At 34.5% G+C, this 22,427-nt stretch overlaps 3 protein-coding genes across 5 annotated transcripts; 2 read left to right on the top strand and 1 right to left on the bottom strand.

Moving 5' to 3' along the window:
- The first annotated feature begins 9,016 nt into the window (after window positions 1-9,016).
- LOC105791712 (trihelix transcription factor ASIL2) lies at window positions 9,017-11,212 on the top strand. The gene has a single exon (XM_012619920.2). The coding sequence runs from the start codon at window positions 9,681-9,683 to the stop codon at window positions 10,803-10,805; it is 1,125 nt and encodes a 374-aa protein (XP_012475374.1). The 5' UTR covers window positions 9,017-9,680; the 3' UTR covers window positions 10,806-11,212.
- Window positions 11,213-11,476: 264 nt separating this feature from the next.
- LOC105791715 (rac-like GTP-binding protein 5) lies at window positions 11,477-14,518 on the bottom strand. Its single transcript, XM_012619923.2, has 7 exons — window positions 14,175-14,518; window positions 13,979-14,066; window positions 13,391-13,500; window positions 13,182-13,245; window positions 12,675-12,739; window positions 12,131-12,196; window positions 11,477-11,845 (listed from the first exon to the last, which is right to left on the bottom strand). Exons 1-7 carry the CDS (start codon window positions 14,307-14,309, stop codon window positions 11,747-11,749), a joined length of 627 nt encoding a protein of 208 aa, XP_012475377.1. The 5' UTR covers window positions 14,310-14,518; the 3' UTR covers window positions 11,477-11,746.
- A 2,166-nt stretch (window positions 14,519-16,684) lies between these two features.
- On the top strand, window positions 16,685-20,163 carry LOC105791713 (putative casein kinase II subunit beta-4). 3 transcript variants are annotated; one of them, XM_012619922.2, is made up of 5 exons: window positions 16,685-17,283; window positions 17,806-18,024; window positions 18,750-18,859; window positions 18,955-19,120; window positions 19,657-20,163. In XM_012619922.2, exons 1-5 carry the CDS (start codon window positions 17,079-17,081, stop codon window positions 19,668-19,670), a joined length of 714 nt encoding a protein of 237 aa, XP_012475376.1. In that variant the 5' UTR covers window positions 16,685-17,078; the 3' UTR covers window positions 19,671-20,163. The 3 variants fall into 3 exon arrangements, with proteins under 3 accessions (XP_012475376.1, XP_052491226.1, XP_012475375.1); XM_052635266.1 differs by having other exon boundaries at window positions 16,687-17,283; window positions 18,750-18,820; window positions 19,684-20,163; XM_012619921.2 differs by having other exon boundaries at window positions 16,694-17,283; window positions 19,684-20,163.
- The last annotated feature ends 2,264 nt before the right edge of the window (window positions 20,164-22,427 follow it).

Consider the following 22,427-nt stretch of genomic DNA (forward strand, 5'->3'; position numbering starts at 1 on the left):
GGTTAATGAGAAGGAGGTTTTCAAGATTTTCATGTCATTTATTACTATAATTGATCATCAATTTTCTCAACAGATAAAGTTTGTTAGAAGTGATAACCAGACGAACTTTAATTGTCTCCAGGATTATTTTCTTACAAATGGCATTAATTTTCAAACATCTTGTGTTGGTACTCCTCAACAAAATGGGAGAGTCGAGATAAAACATCAGCATATTTTAAATGTGGCTCGTACTTTGCATTTCTAATGGCATTTGCTTTTTTTTGGAGGGGGGAGGAGTTTGTTTTGGTTAATAATCAACGTTCTAAGGGTGATAAGTTCGTTAGTCAGAGTCGAAAGTGTGTTTTTGTTGGGTATCCGTTTGCCAAAAAGGGTTGGTATTTATATGATATGGATTCTAAGAAGTTTTTTTTATGTCTCGTAATGTGAATTTTTTTGAGGATATTTTTCTATATTTGGACAAGAATGCTGCAACCATTGAGCCCGACAATGTTGCTCTACCATATGAGAGTATAGACATAATTTTTGATACATAGTTCGGTGATTCAGAGGTGTCGTAGCCCGTGATAGTTCCTTCGCTTATCACTCCACAACCTATGAGTTCACCACCTGTGGTGTATTCTTCTTCCTCCGATGACACCGTGGTACAAGGGGCTTTGGGTAATGATGAGCCCAAATTAGGACGAGGGTATAAGGAGAAGTTTCCCTCAGTGAAGCTTCGGGATTTTGCCACTCATACAGTCATAAAGAAAAGTTCATCTCTCGTCTCACCTACTTTAGAGCCTTCCTTAGGTACTTCATTTCTTACGCATTATGTTTATTGTGACAAATTTACTGTGAAACACTGAAATTTTCTTGTAACTATTACTATAAGAATCAAGCCACTGTCTTTTAAAGAGGCTGTGAAGAATGCGGGATGGCGTAATGCTATGCAAAAGCAGATTTGTGCTTTGGAGGATAATGGCACTTGGTCTATGGAGACACTTTCTCGGAAAAAGAAAACTTTGGGTAGTAAGTGGGTGTATAAGATTAAATATAACTCTGATGGAATTATTGAGAGACTTAAAGCTCGTCCTTTCGTTTTTTGGTGATGAGCATTGAAACCACAAAAAATAATTCCTACAAAATAACTCTAAATAGTAGTAAAGAGTGGTAGTAGGGTCGAGTCCATAGGGATTGGATGTTATAATCAACTTCCATGTTTAACTTGTGATCAGAATTTTTGTGGTATCGAAAGTCGTGGCAAAAGTCATGCCCACGACTCCAAACTGACCTGCTTAAAAATAAACAAATAAATCAGGGGAGTTTTGAAATGTTTAGAAACTAAACAATTGAAAAAACATAAATAAATAATTAAATAAATTGAAAATTAAATTCGAATTTTGTAATCAAAGATAATAAGCCTTAGCCCTAGGCTTGGTGGATTCCGAATTTCTGAATCGATCCCTGAAAATTAATTTTCTCCTCCAAACAATAAGCTAGTTATAGTAGTTAAGAACGTCCTAACCACCAATTCTTCCTCTCGTAATCGGTCCTGGTACGACCTGCAAATCAACCCTTACCGATTATCTAACCGAGATACATGTGTTCTCGATTCAAGATTCTGACAGCCTTACACTCTGAAGAACCCAAATCGAATCAACAGCCTCAACTGCATGGGTTATTTAAACCCGATCACTTCTTCCTTGATTTGTTCTCGGAGGTTCGAATACAGCACGGCCGACTCGTTTCTCCAATTGTCAGCAAACACGACTCCAACCCACGTGCACATTGACTTGAAATCGAGCTTAACTTTAAGGGATGAGTTGTCTATCCCGATACTTAGGAAAAAAAGTGAATACCGATTTGAAAGATTTTTAGCACGAATACGTATCTCACAATTCCCGGTCGGAAAGAGCATCGGCCTAAAGCTAAGAGGGAATTTAGTGAAGCATGAAATTATTCATGCTTTGTAGAATTGAAAGGTGATTTGATGATGGTGGTAAAGAATGGGAAAGAAAAGTACTTAGAAAGCAATTAAACCAATTTGAAATAATAAAGAAATGGAAACAAAATGCTCACGCCAATTTGAATGAAAAAGAATAATGGCTATTCAATTTCAAATTGAAATCAAATGTAAAATTAGGTGTATCTTCCTAAGTACATTAAGGCCCTATTTATATACATAGAATTAACTAATTTTGGCCTTAACCACTTTAACCTAAAATTAAATAAAATTAAATAAAAAATAAAATAAGATTTTTTTTCTATTTTTGGCTTTTACAAAGTCAAAAAATCTGATGAGTCCTTGGCTTTCTCCACATTTTTTATTCGGCCTCAATTAATTGATTGAGTCACACTTTGGTCTTTTTCTGCTTGTTTTTGTCTCTTAGTGTCCCAATTGCATCCCTGACAAGATTAAAACATAAAAGCACTAATTTAGTAGGGATCGATTCAAAAATAAACTGAATTAAACACAAAATGATGTGCAAATTAACATGTTATCATTTGGTAATCACTAAGTAGACGATATTGACTATAATGAAACTTTTGCTCCTGTGGCAAAAATAGTGATTGTTCGTGCTATCTTAGCTATTACAGCTTCAAAAAATTGGGAGTTACATCAGATAGATGTACATAATTATTTTATGCATGGTGATTTTGATAAAGAGGTTTTCATGAAACTTCCTCTATGTAATGACCCGATAGTCAGGGGTGTCGAAAAACGTATTTTTGGGACTCCATTTTCGTAAACCAGACTTGTAAATATTTATTTAAATATTTACGAAGTTAGTTGTGTAGCTAAGTAATTTTTGGATTAGTTAATTTTGTGAAATTAAGAGTTATTAAGGTACAGGGACTAAATCCTGTAAGGGTTAAAAATTAAATTATGAAATAAACTAAAGGGGATAAAGTAGCAATTGTGCCACTAAATTAATATGTGTGCATAAGTGGCTGGTCATGAGCTAAATAAAATGCATGTATGCATGTGTTTAATATATATATGTTATATATGTATATTAACTTTAATGTATATATATAATAATTAAAATGAATGTATAATAAATGAATGAAAAAGAAGAAAGAAAAAGGAGAAGAGAACGCACGACACTAGGGGTTTGGAAGTTCAATCTCAAATTAGTTAGTGTAATTTAGTCCCTACACTTGTAATTTTTATATTTTTAGAATCCCGGTACTTAGGGCTACCCGACCCATATGGTAATTTTTAGTATTGTTCAAGATTTTAGATGTTGACATTGTTGAATAGTTTAAGTATTAGGGATTAAATAGATAGATTTTAAAGTTAGAAATGGAAAAGGATTAAATTGTGGAATTAATTGTTGATTTTGAACAATAGGGACTAAATTATGAAAAATTTGAAATTAAGGGGTCAAATTAGAAAAGAGGAAGCTAAATATGGTCTAGAGTGAAATTAGTATAAAAATATGAAGTTAATTGTGAAGGTTAAAATTAGTCTCGTTTTAGGGACTAAATTGAAGAATAAGAAAAAATATAGTGTCAAAATTAAAATATAATGTGAAGTTAATGTGTAATATTAATTTGATTTAATTGTTTTATTCCGTAGCTAACGTCGTACCAGAATCCTCGAGTAAAAAGGGAAAGGATAAAATTGACGTCGAATAGCTCAGAATTCACGGTTTGTGTTTCTATAATCCGAATTAAATAGTAGATTATTGCATATATAATTGTTTGCATATGGTAAGCATTTGAGGTGAGTACTTTGGCACTTTGGGATTGAATTAAATTCATAATTGAAATGAAATGGATTGATTTTGTATATTATGAAATATATTGATTATGAATATATGTGTATTAAGAAAAAATGTGATTATTATCCAATTGAATATATGCTTATATGTGATGATATACATTCATGAAATTGAGACATTGGTTGTATTGAAAAGTGAAATGAATCCTTATTAACTGTATCGAGCTGAGTCGGATATAGATGGCATGCCATAGGATAGGAAGAGTTCAGGGATTACTTCAACCTCGAGTCGATGAGGCACTTGGTGTCAATTTGCTTTGGTTTAACCGATGAGACACTGGGTGTCAATTTATATAGCGTTGGGCATAGTTATTACTTCGGCTTTATCCAATGAGGCACTGCGTGCCAAATTCGTATGTTGGTTGGATTCGTGTATCCGTTCGAGTCCGTGTTGTCTTAATAGGGGAAAGTAAAATAATAATTTATGTGATTGATATTGAAATGGAAAATATGAGAAATGAATATGAGATGAGAAAATATTGAAATGACAAATATGATAAATAATTATGATATGAGAAATGAGATATGAATTGATGAATTGAGATGTGAAACTTGAATTAATTCAAGTATTGATCAAAGATATGAATCATGCCATTGCATGAAATGATGTATTCAAATGTTAAATGAAATGCCATTGATATATACTTATAAATTTGAACATGTGAAATCTTAGTAGATGTGAATAAGGAATGAGCAAAAATTATACTATTGAATTGAAACACATGAACATAGCTTACTTGTTGCATTTTGCATTTTAAATACTTATATCAAGTTTATGTTATTCAGATTATAGAAATACAACTGAGTTTTACTCAGCGTGCGGTTTTGTTTTCCATACGTAGGCTAGGTACTGTTCGAATTATTACCGACTCAACATCAAATCACAAATCCCGAGCTCAGTTGTGGTGATATTTCATTTTGTAATGGCATGTACCTAGGGAGTCTTTTGTTGATATTGTTTATAAGATGTTGTTAACTTAGTTGCTAGTGAAATGATGGTTAAATGTGTGTATGGTTATGGTTGAAGCTATGTTGGTATGTTAGCCTAGTTTATATTTTGGTATGTGATAGCTTAAAGTTTGGTAGCTTAGCATAATAGCTTAGCATAATGATTGGTATGTGCTTAGCTTCATATTTGGTAACTTTAGAAGTTGAAAGTTAGTTCAAATATGGTAAATGTGATATGAATGAAGGTCGTGAATGTTTGATGTGTTGTTGATGTATTTGAACATATAAAATGTGGTACCAATGAGGGTACATTGGTTAGGCATATTAGGTGATGAATTTGGTGCATTTTGGGCATGTTTAATCGTGTTTTGAATAGGTTAAATGATTGATAATTGAGTTGTTTAGTGCCCAAGTAAGTAGGGAATGGTAAACTTGAGTTTTAGGGTACTTTTGGGTGCACAAGGTATGGCCATACGAGCGTGTGTCACACATGGGCGTGTGACCCAAGTTAGAGAGTTACACGGCCTGGCCACACGGGTGTGTGACCCCTGGAATCAAAATTTTTGTAATTATTTCCTAAACTTCCAGAATTGTTTCAAATTAGTCCCTGCCTATTTTTAAACTACTTTTAGGGTCTCGTAGACTCATAATAAGGGCTGTAAGAGTAACTTTTACTCTGAATTGAGGTGGATTAGCAAACCTAAATTAAATGCATTCCACTAACATCATTGAAGATAAATTAAAAAGATAATCGTAGATAGTAGAAGACTAAGTTTAGCAATGTATAAATAGGGATAATAGTGTAAAAGAAGACCAAGTTTAACACTGCATAGCATGAATCATTATTCGATTGTATAATATTCTATTGTGATATGATTTGATTGTTTGTGACCTGACCCTGTATATTATATTGTTAATGGCTAGTATATATGTGTGTAATTATGATTGATTAATTGTATGACGTGTTAGTAATGCTCGTGACCCTAATCTGATAATGGAGAGGGTTTAAGGGTGTTACACTCTAGGTTTTGCCCCTGATAAGCTTGGACTGGTTTGTCGTTAACGCAAGTCTTTGTATGGGTTGAAACAGACTCATCGATGTTGGTTTGCTAAGCTGGTTACTGCACTAAAAGGGTATGAGTTTCTTCAATCATATTATGATTATTCTCTCTTTACATGCACTGAGGGATGTGTACTAGTTTATGTTGATGATTTGATTATTTTTGGAAATGATTCCGCTTTTTTGAAAATTTTTAAATGGTATCTCATTTCTTACTTCCATATGAAGGATCTTGGTGTTTTGAAGTATTTTTTGGGGATAAAGGTAGCTCGTAGTTTTTTGGTATATTTATTTCAGAGACAAGTTTTTTGGGAGCAAAGCTCGCAGAATCCCCAATAGAGCAAAATCGTAGATTGGCGCATGCTACAAGGACAGTTTTGACTGAAGACAGTTAATGGGTTGTTTGATCTATTTGGCATTGACCAGACCTGATTTAGTATACTCGGTTCATGTCTTATCTCAATTTAAGCATAAGCCGCGGTAGGAGCATTGAGATATGGCTCTGTGGGTTGTCTAGTACTTGAAAAGCTCTCCTAGCCAATGAATTCTATTGTGATCTAATAGTGGTTTGTCCTGAAAAGGGTGCTATGATTCGGATTGGGATACTTGTCCGTTAACTCAATGTTCGCTTACTGGTTGACTTGTCTTTATGGGACAATCTCATATTTCCTGTAAAACTAAGAAACAACATATTGTTTCTCATTCTTCCATTGAGGCTAAGTATAGGTCTATGGCTTCTGTCACTTGTGAGCTCAAGTGGCTGAAGGTCTTGCTATTGATCCTAAAGTTATTCATTTATTTTGTGATAGTTAATCTACGTTGCATATTGCATAATGCATAGAATCCTGTATTTCACGAGCGTACTAAACATATTGAAGTGGATTATCACTTTGTTAGGGATGCAATCCAGGATGGGTTGATTGCACCTTTTTATGTTTCGACCTCTGTTCAGTTGGCTGACATTTTTACAAAGGCGTTTGGTAAACCACAATTTGAATACCTTCTCAGCAAGTTGTGTATTTATGATCTGCATGCTCCAACTTGAGGGGTGTTTTAGGATATTATTATGAGATATTATCTTTTAGGAATATATTATATATGTTTCATTTTTCTTCATAACTACGGTTGTATAAATATTATATATATATATTCTTAAGGTCTATGAATAAGATGAAAAGGGAATAACCCTGTTCTTGTCGGACCAGTCGACTTTTTATTATTAAATAAATTAATTTAGGTTTTATACTATTGGAAGAATATAATAGGGTCAAACTGTAACAAAATTAATATTTATTGTTTAAAATGACATAGAAATTATTTTTATTTATTGTTCAATTTTAAGCAAAAATATTTCATTTGCAAAACTGTACAAAACTTTTAAAATATTAACTTTGTTAAACCGTAAATATTAACTCTATTGATATTTGGCTTTATTTGATTCTTTCTAATAATATAGAATCCATTGGAAAAATTAAGTCAATTAAAATTAATATTTTAGTAATTTAATTTTCTAAGTTCGTTTGCTAATTAAAATAAATAAATAATAGAAATTTTTTAATGAAAAGTGTAGAAAATAATAGGTAAATAATGAGCTACTTATCACTTAATATAAATCTTTTTCAATCTATTTTATCTTAGTTTATTTTTAAACATTTTCCTTTTAAATTTTTAAAAAATCTACTTACGTAACTTTAATAAATATGTCAAATAATTTTATAATTTAATTTTTTATTAATTAATTTATTAACAAAGAGACTAATGACCGGGAGGTAAGGGTCTTTATCCACTTAAAAAGATATTTTTTGGGCTTTAAATGTGGGATGAGTGGACACCGTCACGCATTACACCTCCAACGATGCAGAACTATGAAATACGTTAGAGAGAGAGAGAAAGTAAAATGTCGTAAAATTAAAATTCAAAGTATGATGTCAGGATTCGGAAAGCCTTGCCAAGTCTAGCACAAAATATGCCTTCTTCATCACTTCATCAATGCACTGCTGCAAACAAGGACGGATTCAAAATTTTATTTTAAAAGGTGAAAATTTTAAATTTGAATGATTTTTTAATGTAAAAATATTACAATTTTTTTGATGTTTTTTATCGTAAAAAGAGTCACAATTCTTTTAAATTTGTAATTTATGTAAAATATTTATCGAGGTCTTTTGTGTAAGCTGTGGAGAGGAAGATAATTTTTATCTTTTACTTGTGCTCTCACTCTCAACATCAAACTCTTTTTTTTTTTATCTTCGACCAAAAAAAAAATTCATTAACAAAACATACAAATCAAACTACAAAAAAGTCACTAAGTATAGACATGGGTCAAATAAAAAAGTCGAACTACAAAAGAGACATTGACCTAATATGTATGGACATGGTCAAATCAATTAATTCCTGAATTTAACTTTAAATTTTATATTGAGTCTCAAAACTTAATCTTTTAAGGTCCATCATATATTAATATTTAATTATTATTAAAAAATATTTTATTAATATAAAATATAAGTTTATAGTTTAAGGGACGAATTATATGAAATACAATTTAACTAAGAGGAGTGAATGTTATAAAATATAAATATTAAATTTAAAATACATGATAATTTATAAATAAAATTTAAAATTTTAAAAATTTTATCCCTGATTCATCCCAGCTGCACACCCCACCTCCCCCTACCAAAACTACCCCATTTCTTTTTCCGCCTCCTCCCTTCCATCCCCCAATAACCCAATGAAATAAAGGGTTAAATAATTATTTGAGACTCAAACTTGACAATTTTTTCTGTATTGGAGTTTAAATTATTTTTTGTCTAAGTTAAATCTTAAATTTGATAATTGTTCTCATATTAAAACTCAAACTTGATAACTTTTCTCATATTGGACTTTGAATCTTTTTTCAGTTGAAATTAGACATTGAACTTGATAATTATTCTTATATTAGACCTTAATTTTAGGGTTTTAAGAATTAATTTGGATAAAAAATAAAGTTATAATGTGAAAATATTTATTAAATTCAAATCTCAATATGAAAATATTTGTCAAGTTTAACACATAAATTGAATAATTTTTTAACTCCAATATAAAAGAAATACTAAATTCAAATTCAAATAAACTAAAAAACACTAAAATTATTTTTGTAAAAAATATTTATGAAATTCAATTTGAGTTTAAGAGGGTCAAAATAAACCATCCTCTTTTATCTCTCTCCACCACCAATAAATAAATACGGAAAGAAAAAGGAAAAAGAAAACACCAATGGCAGCTAAAGCCTCAGCTAAAGCTAATCTCTAACTCTAAACCCTCGAGTCAAACCAAAAAAAAAAAAAACCATCAGCCTGAAAAAAGATAAAACAAAAAGAGGCCAATCACCGCCCAAATAAATCTCGCTCGCCCCGCTGCCCAAGTTATGGCTCAGAGCCGCACACGGAACCCCACCTCCCCACCCGGCTGTTCGGTGGGGGGTTATCCAATGCCCACAGTTACGTGATAAGCATCAATGATAGATGGAAATGGGTGCCATTTAATTCTGCAAAAAAAGAAAATACAAAACAAAATGAAGAAAAAAAAAAGGGACGTGGACCGCTTTGTCACATAGGTTGCGGCACAACTTATCACCTCCCACCCTCGCGGCGCATGTTAGCCCTCTCCCCCACACCTAATCAGCCGCCCACCCACCCACCCGCCCTTTTAGCCCACAACCATTCTGTATGTCAACAAACCCCACTTTCTCCTCCTCCACCCCCGACTTTATCTCCCACCCCTCTATTATTCTGCTCCTCCCATCTTCCTCTTCTTTCCTCCTTCCTGACCCTTATCCCCTTTGCTAACGTGCACGGCAACCCCTTATCCATCACTCCCACCCACCTCTGCCAAACTGCGCCTCCCTTTTCCCCTATCTTTTAACCTAATCCCATGTCCAACCCATCTTCTCCCTCACCCGAACAGGGTATACCATCCAACACATCGCCTCCACCACCATCGGAAACGCTGCTGTCGCTCCCGGCACCGCCTACGTCCAGATCCACGCCGTCGGCAACCGCCACCGTCACGCCCAACCCAAGGCGGCTCCCTCCGCCTTGTTGGTCTCACGATGAAACCGTCGCGTTAATCGACGCCTACCGCGACAAATGGTATACGCTTCGTCGTGGGAACCTTAAGGCCAGCCACTGGCAAGAAGTTGCGGACGCGGTGACTCGGCGCTGCCCTATGGCGACGCCTCCTAAGACGGCCGTGCAGTGCCGCCACAAGATGGAGAAGCTCCGGAAGCGGTACCGGACCGAGATCCAGCGGGCTAGATCTATGCCCGTTTCGAGATTTGTTTCTTCTTGGGTCCACTTTAAGCGCATGGACGCTATGGAAAAGGGACCTAATGTGAAAGCCGATTATAACTCGGATAGCCCAGATGACGAAAACGGTGAAGACGAAGAAGATGGGCAAGACCAAGAGTTTTACGACGATGGGTATAAAAACGGCAGCCTAAATACGAGAAGTGTACAAAAGTTGTACAGAAATGGGATTGGAAACAACGGTGGAAGTGTCAGCGGTGACGGGAATAGCGGTGGGTTCAGAATTAGGATCCCAACCGGAGTTAGTATAGCTCAGCCAGGGCCAAGATTTTATGGAAAAATAGATCACAAGTACGGTACAAACCCAAATCCTATCCCCAATGTTAACGCGAATTCTCACCCCAGTAAGGGTAATTTTGGTGGGTCGGGTTCCGGATCGGCTTATGGGACTAGGATTTTAAGAGGGTTTGAGGATATGCCCGAGAAAACGGCAGCATCAGGGAAGAGGGAAAGGGAAAGAGATGCTGTTACAGAGATGGTGTCAGCTATAAAGGTGTTAGGAGATGGGTTCGTAAGGATGGAGCAGATGAAGATGGAAATGGCGAGGGAGATAGAGACGATGAGGATGGAGATGGAGATGAAGAGAACCGAGGTGATATTGGAGTCACAGCAGAGAATTGTTGAAGCTTTCGCTAAGGCAGTTTCAGAGAGGAAGAAGAAGCCCAAAAGAATGCCCTCACCTCAGTCCTAATGGATTTTCCTTACTGCAATGTATCCAATCCTTTTGACTACGGATTTGCAAGTGTAAGTTGGTGGAATGTTTAGGGGTTTACTTCAATTTTCATCTTTCTTTGTTTGATTATTGAGTGATAGCAATAGTGCATCCCGATCTGCTGTAGCTTTTGCCTCTTTTTCTGGACTAAATGTAGCTTTGTTTTTTTTTTTTTTTTTACTTTTATGAACTTTGCTCCAAATCCTAGTTTTCTCATTGTAATCTTCATTTAGGCATAGGAACATTGTTTGTTTGATATTAGGTGTAACGTGTAACGTGTAACGTGTAAGTGCTTTTCCCCCCCTTTTGATTGCTTTGCTCTGCTATCATGAACATATCTTGACAATTTTGTAGATGACATGGGAACTTTTTTTATCCTTAACAAATGACTCTGTTTAGGTGTAGGAATCAGCAAAGGAACTGTGATTTTAGTTTCATTTTTAGATTATACCAGTTGAGAAACCCTGTCTTTCGTTGTTGCTACATAAATTGGGATGTATTTTACGGCTATGGTTTGTGATTATCGGCTAGCAGAAGAAGTCTTCAAAGCTGGTGTTTCGTTCTGTATGCATAAAGGTGGTTGTTCCTTCAATATGTTAAGTGGTAAGAGTTATTTGAAGAGCATGAACCATTGCAGAACAGTTTGGCCGTTGTTTATGGATGATATTTTCATTCACATCAAATCATTGCGATATGCAGTCAATATACAAAATCCAAACACCCTTGAGTTCTTGAAGATAATACACAAGTGGAGTTCACACTGATCAAACTATTGCAAACTCCCTGCCTCAGAAGGACAACAAGCACTCAAAATCAACTCGAAAAAGATTTGTAATAAACAAGATCAAGAATGCACAGAATTATAAGAAGAGAATCACATTGTCAACTTCACACTGGCTTTTCTACTTGGGAATTTCTGGTTAGAGAACAAGGCATATACCTGTTCTCTTCTTTTGCTTCTTTTTCTTTGCAGGCTGAAGAACAACCTTGATAGCAGCATCAAATACAGCTTTAACATTCTGCAAATTTCAACACATAACTTCTTAATTTCTAGAAAGAATGAACTTTTAAATGAATGTTGTCCTTCATTAATTCCTCCAAAGTACTAACTTAAATCCAAAGCAAGATGTCAAATCAGTGCCGGTGCTCAATGAGTTGATTTTGTCATCATTTGGTCTTTCTGTTAGTTTAAACATTGTAAGACTGCACTTGGGAGGAATGGAAATATATTGGGATCCTCCAGGTATATGTGATAGGCACTTTGGGCTAATAGTTTCATCACAAATAACACATACTATACGAACCTGCTGTGTCTTTGAGCTGCACTCTATGTATGCCAGTGCTCCTATTTGCTTCTTCAGTTCAAGACCCTGGGAATAGAATTAAAATATCTGAGTATTCAGATCACAACAAGAACAAGAAAGTATGATTTGCAATCAAGAAGAACAACAGATGAATTTATCTTCTTCTTTGACACATTACAAAAACGCCGTCATTTTAGTGGTTGAATTTAGGTCTCGCAAAAGTTGAACATGCCTGCCTAAAGATGATAACAGCAGATATAATATCTGCTATCTGGAATGGATTAAAACTCTATACCTTGCTCAATAGATGAGCATAACACTAAATTTGTGAAAGGATGGAGTAAGCTTTAAAAAGTTGGAACCAGTCCATTCCCCACTGCAGTCTGCCTGTACATGTTTTCGAAAAAAAGTTTCTCTTTGTTTGTTTCTGTAAAGCTTTCGTAATTGCAGCGACTTACCCTATCCAGTGATAACTTGTACAGATTCTGTTCTATGAAGTGAAACAACTAATGGTGCCGTAAACAAGCAGAGAATGAAGAGGTACCTGTTCTGTAGAAATAGTACACGCCCCAGGATAATCCAAGTGGAACTGTCTGTCATCTCTTAAATCTGCATCCAATATAAATTTATTAACCGAACAAAAGCATGCTTGTCCATGCATGATGATAGATAATCAAATAGAGCTTGTAGCTAGAAAAATGCAATTGAAGTATGTATACGTTATGTGCGTTCGTTTCTTTTGTGCTCTTTTTTTATGCTGTTCATGTTGGATAGAGGTGAAATAAATTTGCCGAATTAATCACGAACATACATGAGAATACAATGATGACTTTTCAGGAAAAAAATATATAGTTATAAAGAGAAAAGAAAAGCAACTTTTATGAATGTAAAAAGGGGAAAAAGAAACAAGAGAAAGCACTTCATATTAGTGAGCTCTAGTTTATTTTCATCAGACATGCTCAATTATTCAGAGCATTTTGAACCTGGATTGATAAGTAAAAGGCATGACCAATTGCAGAAGCAATACATCAAGGAGGAGAGAATCCATCACCTAGTTTTGTCCCCACAAGAACAATCGGCGCTCTTGGAGCATAATGTCTCAGCTCTGGAACCCACTTCCCCAACACAACAAGGAGAACAAAAGACATAAAAGGAATAAAAAAACTAGTAGTAAACACATTTCATAAGCTAAGCACAAGGAGAAGAGAACTCACTGAAGATTTAAACTTCAAAAACAAGTAACGAGAAAAAGAAACTTACTTTTTTCGATACGTTCTCATAGCTGGGCCTACTAATAAGGGAGAAAGCAAGAAGAAACACATCAGCGCCTCTATAACTTAGAGGCCTTAGCCTGTTGTAGTCTTCCTGACCTGAAAGAAATTATAGTATCAACACTATGAAATCTACTTTGTCCTGCATATAATCAAGCCGCTGAACGAATTAAACAAGAAAGATGCCTGCTTTAAGTAATAATTGATATCCAAAGGCGATTGAAAGACCTTGAACAAGATAAATATGCATGTCATATGGAAACAATCTCATCCAATGGGGTGTTATAAATTTCAATGTATAAGAAACAATATGGTAGTGTTAATACTTAGTCAGGCAAACCCTTTGCCAAAATGTATAATAGGACCTCAGCACCTTCCTAATGTGCTCTCTCCCCATCTATGAAACCAAGAGATAGTTATAATTTTACAAGCAAACAGAGAATGCAGAGTTCATTTCGAAGTGAAATTGGCCTTGGCCTTGTAACTTTTGGCACTTTATACGGTCATTTCTATTGTTTTAATTGTGTTTCAGCTCTTTTGTAGAAGTGATTATGAAAGAAGCAAAAGGAGCAAATACCAGCAGTATCCCATAAACCCAAATTGACAGTCTGCCCATCAACCATTACATTGGCGCTGAAGTTGTCAAAAACAGTAGGAACATAATCCTGTAAATTACAAGAAGACACCCCAAAAAAAAAAAAACCAAAAGCCATTACCACAATTTAACAAACAAATTCAATGCAAAAGACAAGAAAATGTATAATCATACATACGGTTGGAAAAGTGTTGCTTGTATAAGATATAAGGAGACAAGTCTTTCCCACAGCTCCATCCCCAACTGTAACACATTTTATGAATTTCGTTTGTGTTGTAGCTGTTGCCGCCGCCGTCGCTGCCGCCGTACTCATTGTATACAGTTAAACTAAGGTTTCTTTATCAGGCCTGAGTAGGTTCAGAGCTTTTTTCCCTTTGTCTGCGCCATGGTTTGATTAAAAAGAAAGTTAAATATAGAAGGGGGGAATGAAGAAAAGTAACAAAAGTCTTTATGGGCTTTGTGAGGAAAGAAAATTAAAGTAAAAAGAAAAGTGGTGGATCGCTTTAATTTGAGCTGACAGAGAGGCAAAAAGAGAAGAACAAAAAAAAAAGAAAGGAAGGCCATACTCCAATGTCAATATATTTTTATTTCCACGCGATTTTTCGTGCATGTGAAAACATCGGCATTCGGCTCCCTCGAATTCATCAGTTTTTTCTGCTCAATAAATATAAGGGTTAATTTCAATAAATGTCCTTGATTTGTATCTTAGATTTTAAATTGGTATCTAAATTGTAAAAACGTTTTAATTAAAATTTCAAAGTATGAGTATTATGTCAATCACCTTTTTCATCCACCTAGGGTTTAAATGTTAGTTCAAATATGATACGAAACATATTTAAAACACTTTGATCAAATTATAAATACGTGTACACCTATTATATAAACAATTTGAGTTTGTTACATTCTAAAAGAATAGGCAGCATCAATAAAATTTATAAAAAACTATTTTTTAACACGTAGGTCTATGATGTCCATAAGGTAGGTACACAAAAAGGCAAATCCAAGGGGTAGGAAAGAGCCTTGAGCCCTCAAAATAAAAAATTGTAATTTAGCCCCTTTATTATTGATAAAATTATATGTTAATATAAGATAAATTTTCACTTTTTTCTCCCAAAAAAATGTTTAAACCCTGAAAGAACGATGAAATCATGAATTATAATACATAATAAAATTCTATTTTACCTCTCAAAATTTTATAATTCATAATTTAATTCCTCTAAAAATATTTCTCAATTTGCCCTTATTTAAATATGCTTCATCTTAGATTTGAGTTGGACATTTAATACTCAAACTAATGATTATGTTGCTAGAAGGACCTGATCAATGCTGTACCAATACTTTAAGATTTAATTAAAATATTTAAAATTTAAAAACTGATTTTTGCTAGAATTAACCCTAATTAAAATTAACAAAGTAATACGTTTTTTTAAAATTTTTTAATATGGATTTATTTTTGTATTAAAAGTAAAACTTTACTCCGTTCTTTGCATTTGATTTTGAAAAATGATTAGACAGCTTAGCCGAGACTTGCGATAAGTGTGAAGCACGAGAAGCGACAGCGCGTGGACAGCGCGCTCTTCGGACCCTAAAGATGACAGTGGAATAGTTGTCGGATTCGGACCCAGCAGCAAAGGTCAAATTTAAGGAAAAAAAACTGAAAATTCAATCACGCGCTCAAAGGAGTGAAAACACCCTTAATGTTGAATTGTTGATATTGTTAGTACGTATAATAACTATCCAACGAAGTATCTTTTATTCCCAGTCACGTTGAAAATGGGATATGACATGAAACTGTTTTTTTGAAAGGAAATGCTTTTTTTCTTTTTTAATTTCTTATGTTTAGGGTTTAATAAATTTCACTAAAGATGGTTCCTTTTTATGAAGAATCCTATTATTTCAGTTTGAATAAGCCTGCATTATCTTTATTTGGTTAAAGGTTTGCATTACATTTATTGACTTTATGCGCTGCACATGCTACTCACTTTTTTTTTTTGTTCAAAGGCATCCTGACTGTGGAAGTAGTAAGTAGGGTGATGACAGCCTTTGCACAGCATGACATAACCAACACCATGTTTGAACCCAAAAAAAAGAAAAAAAAATACCCACCAAGACTATGATGTTCGGTGTTCCCTTGCTATTCAACAAACTGTGTCTTCCAGTGCCTAGGAAGAGCTGCAGTAGCAGTGGAACTAGTTTCATTACCACTGTGAACCTCTCCATTGTAAATTTGTAATCTCACAAGCTTTTTATTATATGCACTCCTTTGTTAAGAATCTGATAGTAATCATGAGAGGTCCCAACTCCTCCAACTATCAGCTAGACGCCTTAGCCACATGGCTATTCAACTTATAATCATGTAATCCAAAAATTATAATGTAAATACCAAAGCATATCTCAGAACATAAAACTTACATTTGTCTTGCTAGAATAGGCAATCCATTATCAACATTCTTGCTACCTGTCTTTCCTAGTAAACTACACAATTACTCCTATTCAATATTTTGGGAGGAAAGGTTGAAAATGAGGGTTTGGAGTATGGGCTTATACTTAATAAAGTTGCCGAGGTTTTCGTTTTCAATTTCATTTTCTGTTGGTTAAAAGAAGAAAGTAGTGACACACGCATTGTTTAATGAATGAATGGAATAATAATTTAGAGGTAAAGCTTGATTTTCTATGGGCCTGAGACTTGTAGCCTGTCCTGTCCATGGGGGAATCCATCCAAGAATTTTAAAACAAAAAAAAATCTCCCCCAGAGACAACAACTGGACAATAGGGAAACCCCGGCTTCTCCTTTCTCTCATTTTTACCCCAATTTGTCTCCTTTCCCTCTTCTTCATCCCCACTTCCTTCAACCTCCAACCTCCAACCTCCAACTTGTTTTTGATTCTCAAATAAAAAGCCGTTTTTTGCTTCATCCCCACCCTGCGAAAACCCTTTAATTTCTCAATTCCTGGGCTTTTTCTTCATCTTACTCTCCCCTCACGGCGCCATGAATCCAAAAAAGCTTGATTTTTTGCCCCTGCATTGAAAAAAGTTGGGAGCTTTTGCGAATTTGAGTTGTGAAAGGTAAAAAAAAAAGGTTATGTATAGTCATAGAGATCGAGGAGGAGGAGGGGGAGGACCGTTGGATCGGAAGCGCATAAACGATGCGCTGGACAAGTCTTCCCCGTCCACTTCGAGGGGCTTCAACAGCAAAGACAAAGGAAGACCCTCTGTTCCTTCAACTTCCGCTGGTAAATCCCTGCTTTCTCATCGCGATTCACGTTCCAAAGCCAAATGTTCTGCTGGTAAGTTACTCGTCATTCACTTTCTCTCTTTGTTTCTGCTTTTTCCTCCTTCGATTAATCTGTAGTGAAACGTGTATTGCGTCGAATGCATTGACTGGCTTGTTTAATTTGATTTGGAATGATATAGGTGTTTAAATATATTTCTGTTTCCATGTTTTGGTAATCTGAAAATTTTGTATGTTATCCCCTTCCATTGAGGTTGTTGATTTAATATAATATATTTCAAGTTTTTTACCATGTTTAGCTAGGATTGGGGGTAGGGGTAGGGATGCCGGTAATTGAACCCCAACTCCGAGCTCTTATGCCACACAACGTAAGAATCTTGCTAAGAGGTTGTTGGCGGATTTGGTTTTTTTTATCTTATCCGGTAAGGTGTAAACCTTACAATTTATCTTGTTTCGATTTTGCATAAGATGCAATGGAGACTATTAAGAATCTCAGATCATCAGTCATGAATGATATAAGCAAGTAACAAAATGTGAGGTACTTCTCTATTACCTGCTCATACTGCCTTGATTGCAGAGGAGTCAGAAACCGACAGTGAAGAATCAGACGTTAGTGGTTCCGAGGGAGATGACACGTCTTGGATTTCGTGGTTTTGCGGTTTGCGAGGCAATGAGTTCTTTTGTGAAGTTGATGATGAATACATCCAAGATGACTTCAATCTTTGCGGGTTGAGCAGTCAAGTTCCATATTATGACTACGCCCTTGATTTAATATTGGATGTTGAATCTTCTCATGGTAAGCATTTTCATTGACTTGATTTTTGTATATAAAATTTGGATGATTTGATATCTATTCGAGGTGCTATGGTTTACCAAATTACCATTGTTTAGCAGATGTTTTTGCCACCTCCATCCATAATTCTTCTCTGCTGTTCGGGTCTAAAGTTTGATACTTTTGTTTTTGGATTTTCATGAGGATTCTGGCCACTAAAGAATTTAGAAGGGTAGATCAAATTTTTCTTGGGAAATAAGTTGCAAGACAGCCAACTTAATTTTGGTAGTTCGGTTAATTTGGAACCCCCACATAGTCGACTCTTCACTGACTCCATAACTCACTGAATGTTAATTTGATCACTCTTGTTCTTGCTCGAGACAATCTTTATTATTTTGAAGTGCTTTTTTCTTTTTACTTCTGAGTTTTTTACTATTGCTGCAGAAAGTTAACATCAGAAATATTACACCAAGTGAATTGAGGAACCACATTGTTGCAATTATTTTTAAACCTTGTGTTTTACAGCATTTCTGACCATATTGTTTGCAGTCATAATGTCAGTGTCTAATTTGCTACTTTTCTTGCATTTTTAGCGTTGCTTTGTATAATATGTCATGTCTGCCCGTATGCTTTGAATGTCAAGTTTTTTCCTACAAAATATGGCTCCAACTTTTGTTTCTTGATGCTCAAGTAAATCATCAATGAACATTCATTCTTGCGATTAAGTAAATGTCTTTTGGATTTTATAGGTGATATGTTCACCGAAGAACAGAATGAATTAGTTGAATCAGCTGCTGAGATGTTGTATGGTCTTATACATGTACGTTACATATTAACTAGCAAGGGAATGTCTGCTATGGTAAAATTGCTTTCATTTTCCCTGTTTTTTCTTTGCTTTCCATTGACTTTATGGTATCTCTGTTTACAAAGTTCTACTTGAAACTTTTATCTCAGTTGGAGAAGTACAAAAGCTACGATTTTGGGAGATGCCCTAGAGTTTATTGCTGTGGACAATCTTGTCTTCCAGTTGGTCAGTCAGATATTCCTCGTGCCAGTACCGTGAAAATCTACTGTCCAAAGTGTGAAGATGTATATTATCCTCGGTCCAAGTATCAAGGCAGTATCCTTTTTATTTCATGTACTATGTTACTTCTCTTCTTTTTAGGATAATTAACTAAATTACCTAGTATGCTTGTGTCTTACACTACCCTCTTTGTACATGCATTTTAAGTGGCCCCCTACTATGGCATATATATCTCTTAGATGATATTGGCCTCGCATTGATCATAAATCTTTTATCCTGGAATTCTCTTTTACATATTGATCATGACAATTGGATCTGACATTATTTGGATGTATGCATTTCCCTACATTCTTCCCCAAGTCAGTGCTTGTCTTTCTTTTATAACATTCTTCTCCCCATATTTGATGATGGGTTTGGTGGGTCAAGTCTGCACATACTTTAGTGGGAGACATGCTATCCTTTTCCTTTGTCTCTGAATCATGAATATATACATATAATGTCTTTGGGCATGTAAGATGTATTTCATTTTGCCTCTTGGAAAGGTGATGTTGAACTCGAAATGGGCGTCGATTAAAAGCTTGATATCAAGTCCTTTGCCACAGGCATTACTGTTGTATTACTTTGATATACAGCTTCATATTCTTGACATGTTAAACAAGATATCGATGGAGCATACTTTGGGGCAACATTTCCACATCTATTTCTGATGACGTATGGACACCTAAAGCCACAAAAGGCAGCGCAAAACTACATCCCCAGAGTATTTGGGTTCAAGATCCACAAGCCCTGACCTGCTTGTGCTTGTAGGAGTTTTGTGTTGAGAGCGTCTGGCCATTTTCACTTAGCTTTGGTGCTTCCTTGGTTGCGCTGCCCAGCATGGTGAAATACATCAATTGTTACGATTGACATGCCAATCAAAATGTTTCAAACCTGTTGGTAGTTGAGCACAGCATATTTCTGAAATTTGTGTAATGTATTTGATTATATTAATGTATATGTTTAGAATTTAAATTATCTAACATATATTTATGTATATAATAATAAACATTTTGTTCTTAAAATTGGATGAAAAGTGCTCTACGGAGTGGTCTTTTTGCTCCTCCAGACCTCAATTCAATTCAATTTTCACTTATAGATAATACTTGAATGCGTTCTGCCTGGCTTTGATTTAAGGTATTATGCTTCTGAGTACGCATAGCTGACATCTGTTCACAATTCTGTACTGTACTCATCCATGGGTAATGTGATTGGCATAGCATTATGACAGAGAAGAAGGATAGTAATATATTGGAGTCTCACACGTAACGTAAAAGGGGTATGTGGTTTACTTGACATTAACCTCCAGTTCAGCTCACTCCCCTCTTCTGTTTTAAGAAACAGACTCCGCATCTTCCTAACATGTTATGTTGATGTTGTGATGTGATGTGATCCATGCACCACCATATGCATGTCACTTGCCCTATCTTTCTCATATCAAGGCTACTTGGTGTGACACCTTCACTATAAATAATCCTTTCCTAGTCCGGGAGATATTTTTAGAGCACCCAAATTAAGTTAATTATTTACGAGTTAAAATATAAATTTTTTAAAGCTTTATAAATTAAATCACAATTTTATTATTTTAAGGGACAAAATGTAATTTCATCGTAATTTTTTGGATATTAAAGAAGTTAAAACATAAATTCTCCATTTTAGAGGAGGCACGAGTGTTTATACTGTTTAACTTTTTATCTTAAATTTGAATATTATAAATAAAGAAAACCTTGTTGAACTTATTTTCGAATTTAATCAAATTTCAATGTGGCTACCAAATATTAATTTTTTTAATGTCAAAGTAGGTTAAATTTGTCTAAAACAAAACATTTATATAAAGTTTTCCTTTTACATCACAAACCCAAGTGGGTTCCTTATCTGTTACATCATCCAACTTTGGCCTCATTATTTCCTTTATCCACTTATTTAGATTTTTCTTCACATTCTTTAAAACATCCACAAACTATACCTCACATGTTAAATTGGTCCTCAAACTTTAAATCATTCTAAATTATATATTTAAACCATTGATATTATATCAATAAGGTTCTTTCATTATTAAAATCGTTAATTAAGCCATTAAACAAGATGCTATATTTTACGTGACATAATTTAAAATAAAAATTGTAAAATGGATGTTGTAAAAATATTGGTTTTGGGCTTTTCTAAACTTTTACATAAACTATCGTCCCACTCTTTTTTTCGAGTTTACTTCATTTTTAGTTTTAAATTTTAAAAGTTATGTGACAATAATTTACTTTTCATTAAATTTTTATTTTAAATTATGTCACATAAGATTTTACATGTCATTTAATGGTTAAATTAATGGTTTCAATAATAGAAGAACCTAAGCGATATAACATCGATAGTTTAGAGATATAATTAAAATATTTTGAAATTTAGGGACAAATTTAGAATAAAAATATAATTTGAGATGTTTGGTGCAATTAAATTTTTTTTAAATATTGGTTAATCACATGAGGAGCAAAAAGTAACTTTGGGATTAACATTTTGACAAGCATATAAAGATTAATTATTGGTATTAGTTTCCCTCATGTCATTATTGAAACAATTCTAGATTAAGTTCTCGGGTAATTTATATTCGAGGTCACTCAGTTTGGCATTAACTTTCATTTAAGTCACAAAACTTTTATTCTATTTTATTTTATTATAAAATTTGTTATAGAATATTTCAAAAACCCGAAATGCAACCCATTTCGCGAGCCAACCATGGCCTCGTGAAATGCCTGGCCACTTTGTGCCTACCTCGCGAGCCCTCCTCTCAAATCATCATTTCGCCACTTCGTAGGATGCACCTCACCACCTTAGGGAATGTCGTCTCCACTAAGGCCTTACTAACCATCTTGCGAGATGCAACCTTCTAGCCATTTCTCCACCTTGTGTGGTCACAAACTATCTATCAGTAGCACCATGCAAGGTGTGATCATCTCACCACCTCGCCAAGTAAATACGAGGGAGATCATATGTGAGCACTCTACACACCACTGATACCTCAAGATGTGGTCCATATGTGAGTTGATCCCATCATGTTCACATTCTAATGGAAATTTTTACATTAAAATTAATTAATGAAGATGCCATCATTGGTCTAATTTGTTAACAATAGAAGTACAAATGATATAATTTGAAAGAAAAAACTACACAAAAGTTCATGACTTAAATAAAGATTGATGTTAAATTCAATGACTTAAATGAAAATATTCTAAATCTTCATATAAATTTTATTTATTTTTAAGTTTTTATGATTGTATCAACTTTTAAAAACATGTTTTATTTATTTATCAAAATTTGATCACCAGAACAATAGTTCAATATTTTATGTAAAAATAAAAAATTTGTTTAAGAAAAC

The sequence above is a fragment of the Gossypium raimondii genome, chromosome 8 (genome assembly GCF_025698545.1).
Source record: "Gossypium raimondii isolate GPD5lz chromosome 8, ASM2569854v1, whole genome shotgun sequence".
In the NCBI taxonomy this organism is placed as follows: Eukaryota; Viridiplantae; Streptophyta; class Magnoliopsida; order Malvales; family Malvaceae; genus Gossypium; species Gossypium raimondii.

Bases quoted from the DNA above. Each gene is read 5' to 3' on its own strand.
- LOC105791712 (XM_012619920.2), top strand. From the start codon at position 9,681: ATGTCCAACCCATCTTCTCCCTCACCCGAACAGGGTATACCATCCAAC.
- LOC105791715 (XM_012619923.2), bottom strand. From the start codon at position 14,309: ATGAGTACGGCGGCAGCGACGGCGGCGGCAACAGCTACAACACAAACG. The intron at 13,501-13,978 runs GTATTTGCTCCT...AATTTCTTTCAG, and splicing joins GGGTTTATGGGATACTGCTG to GTCAGGAAGACTACAACAGG. The intron at 12,197-12,674 runs GTACCTCTTCAT...TTCTATTCCCAG, and splicing joins GTACTATTTCTACAGAACAG to GGTCTTGAACTGAAGAAGCA.
- LOC105791713 (XM_012619921.2), top strand. From the start codon at position 17,079: ATGTATAGTCATAGAGATCGAGGAGGAGGAGGGGGAGGACCGTTGGAT. The intron at 17,284-17,805 runs GTAAGTTACTCG...CCTTGATTGCAG, and splicing joins CAAAGCCAAATGTTCTGCTG to AGGAGTCAGAAACCGACAGT. The intron at 18,025-18,749 runs GTAAGCATTTTC...TGGATTTTATAG, and splicing joins GGATGTTGAATCTTCTCATG to GTGATATGTTCACCGAAGAA.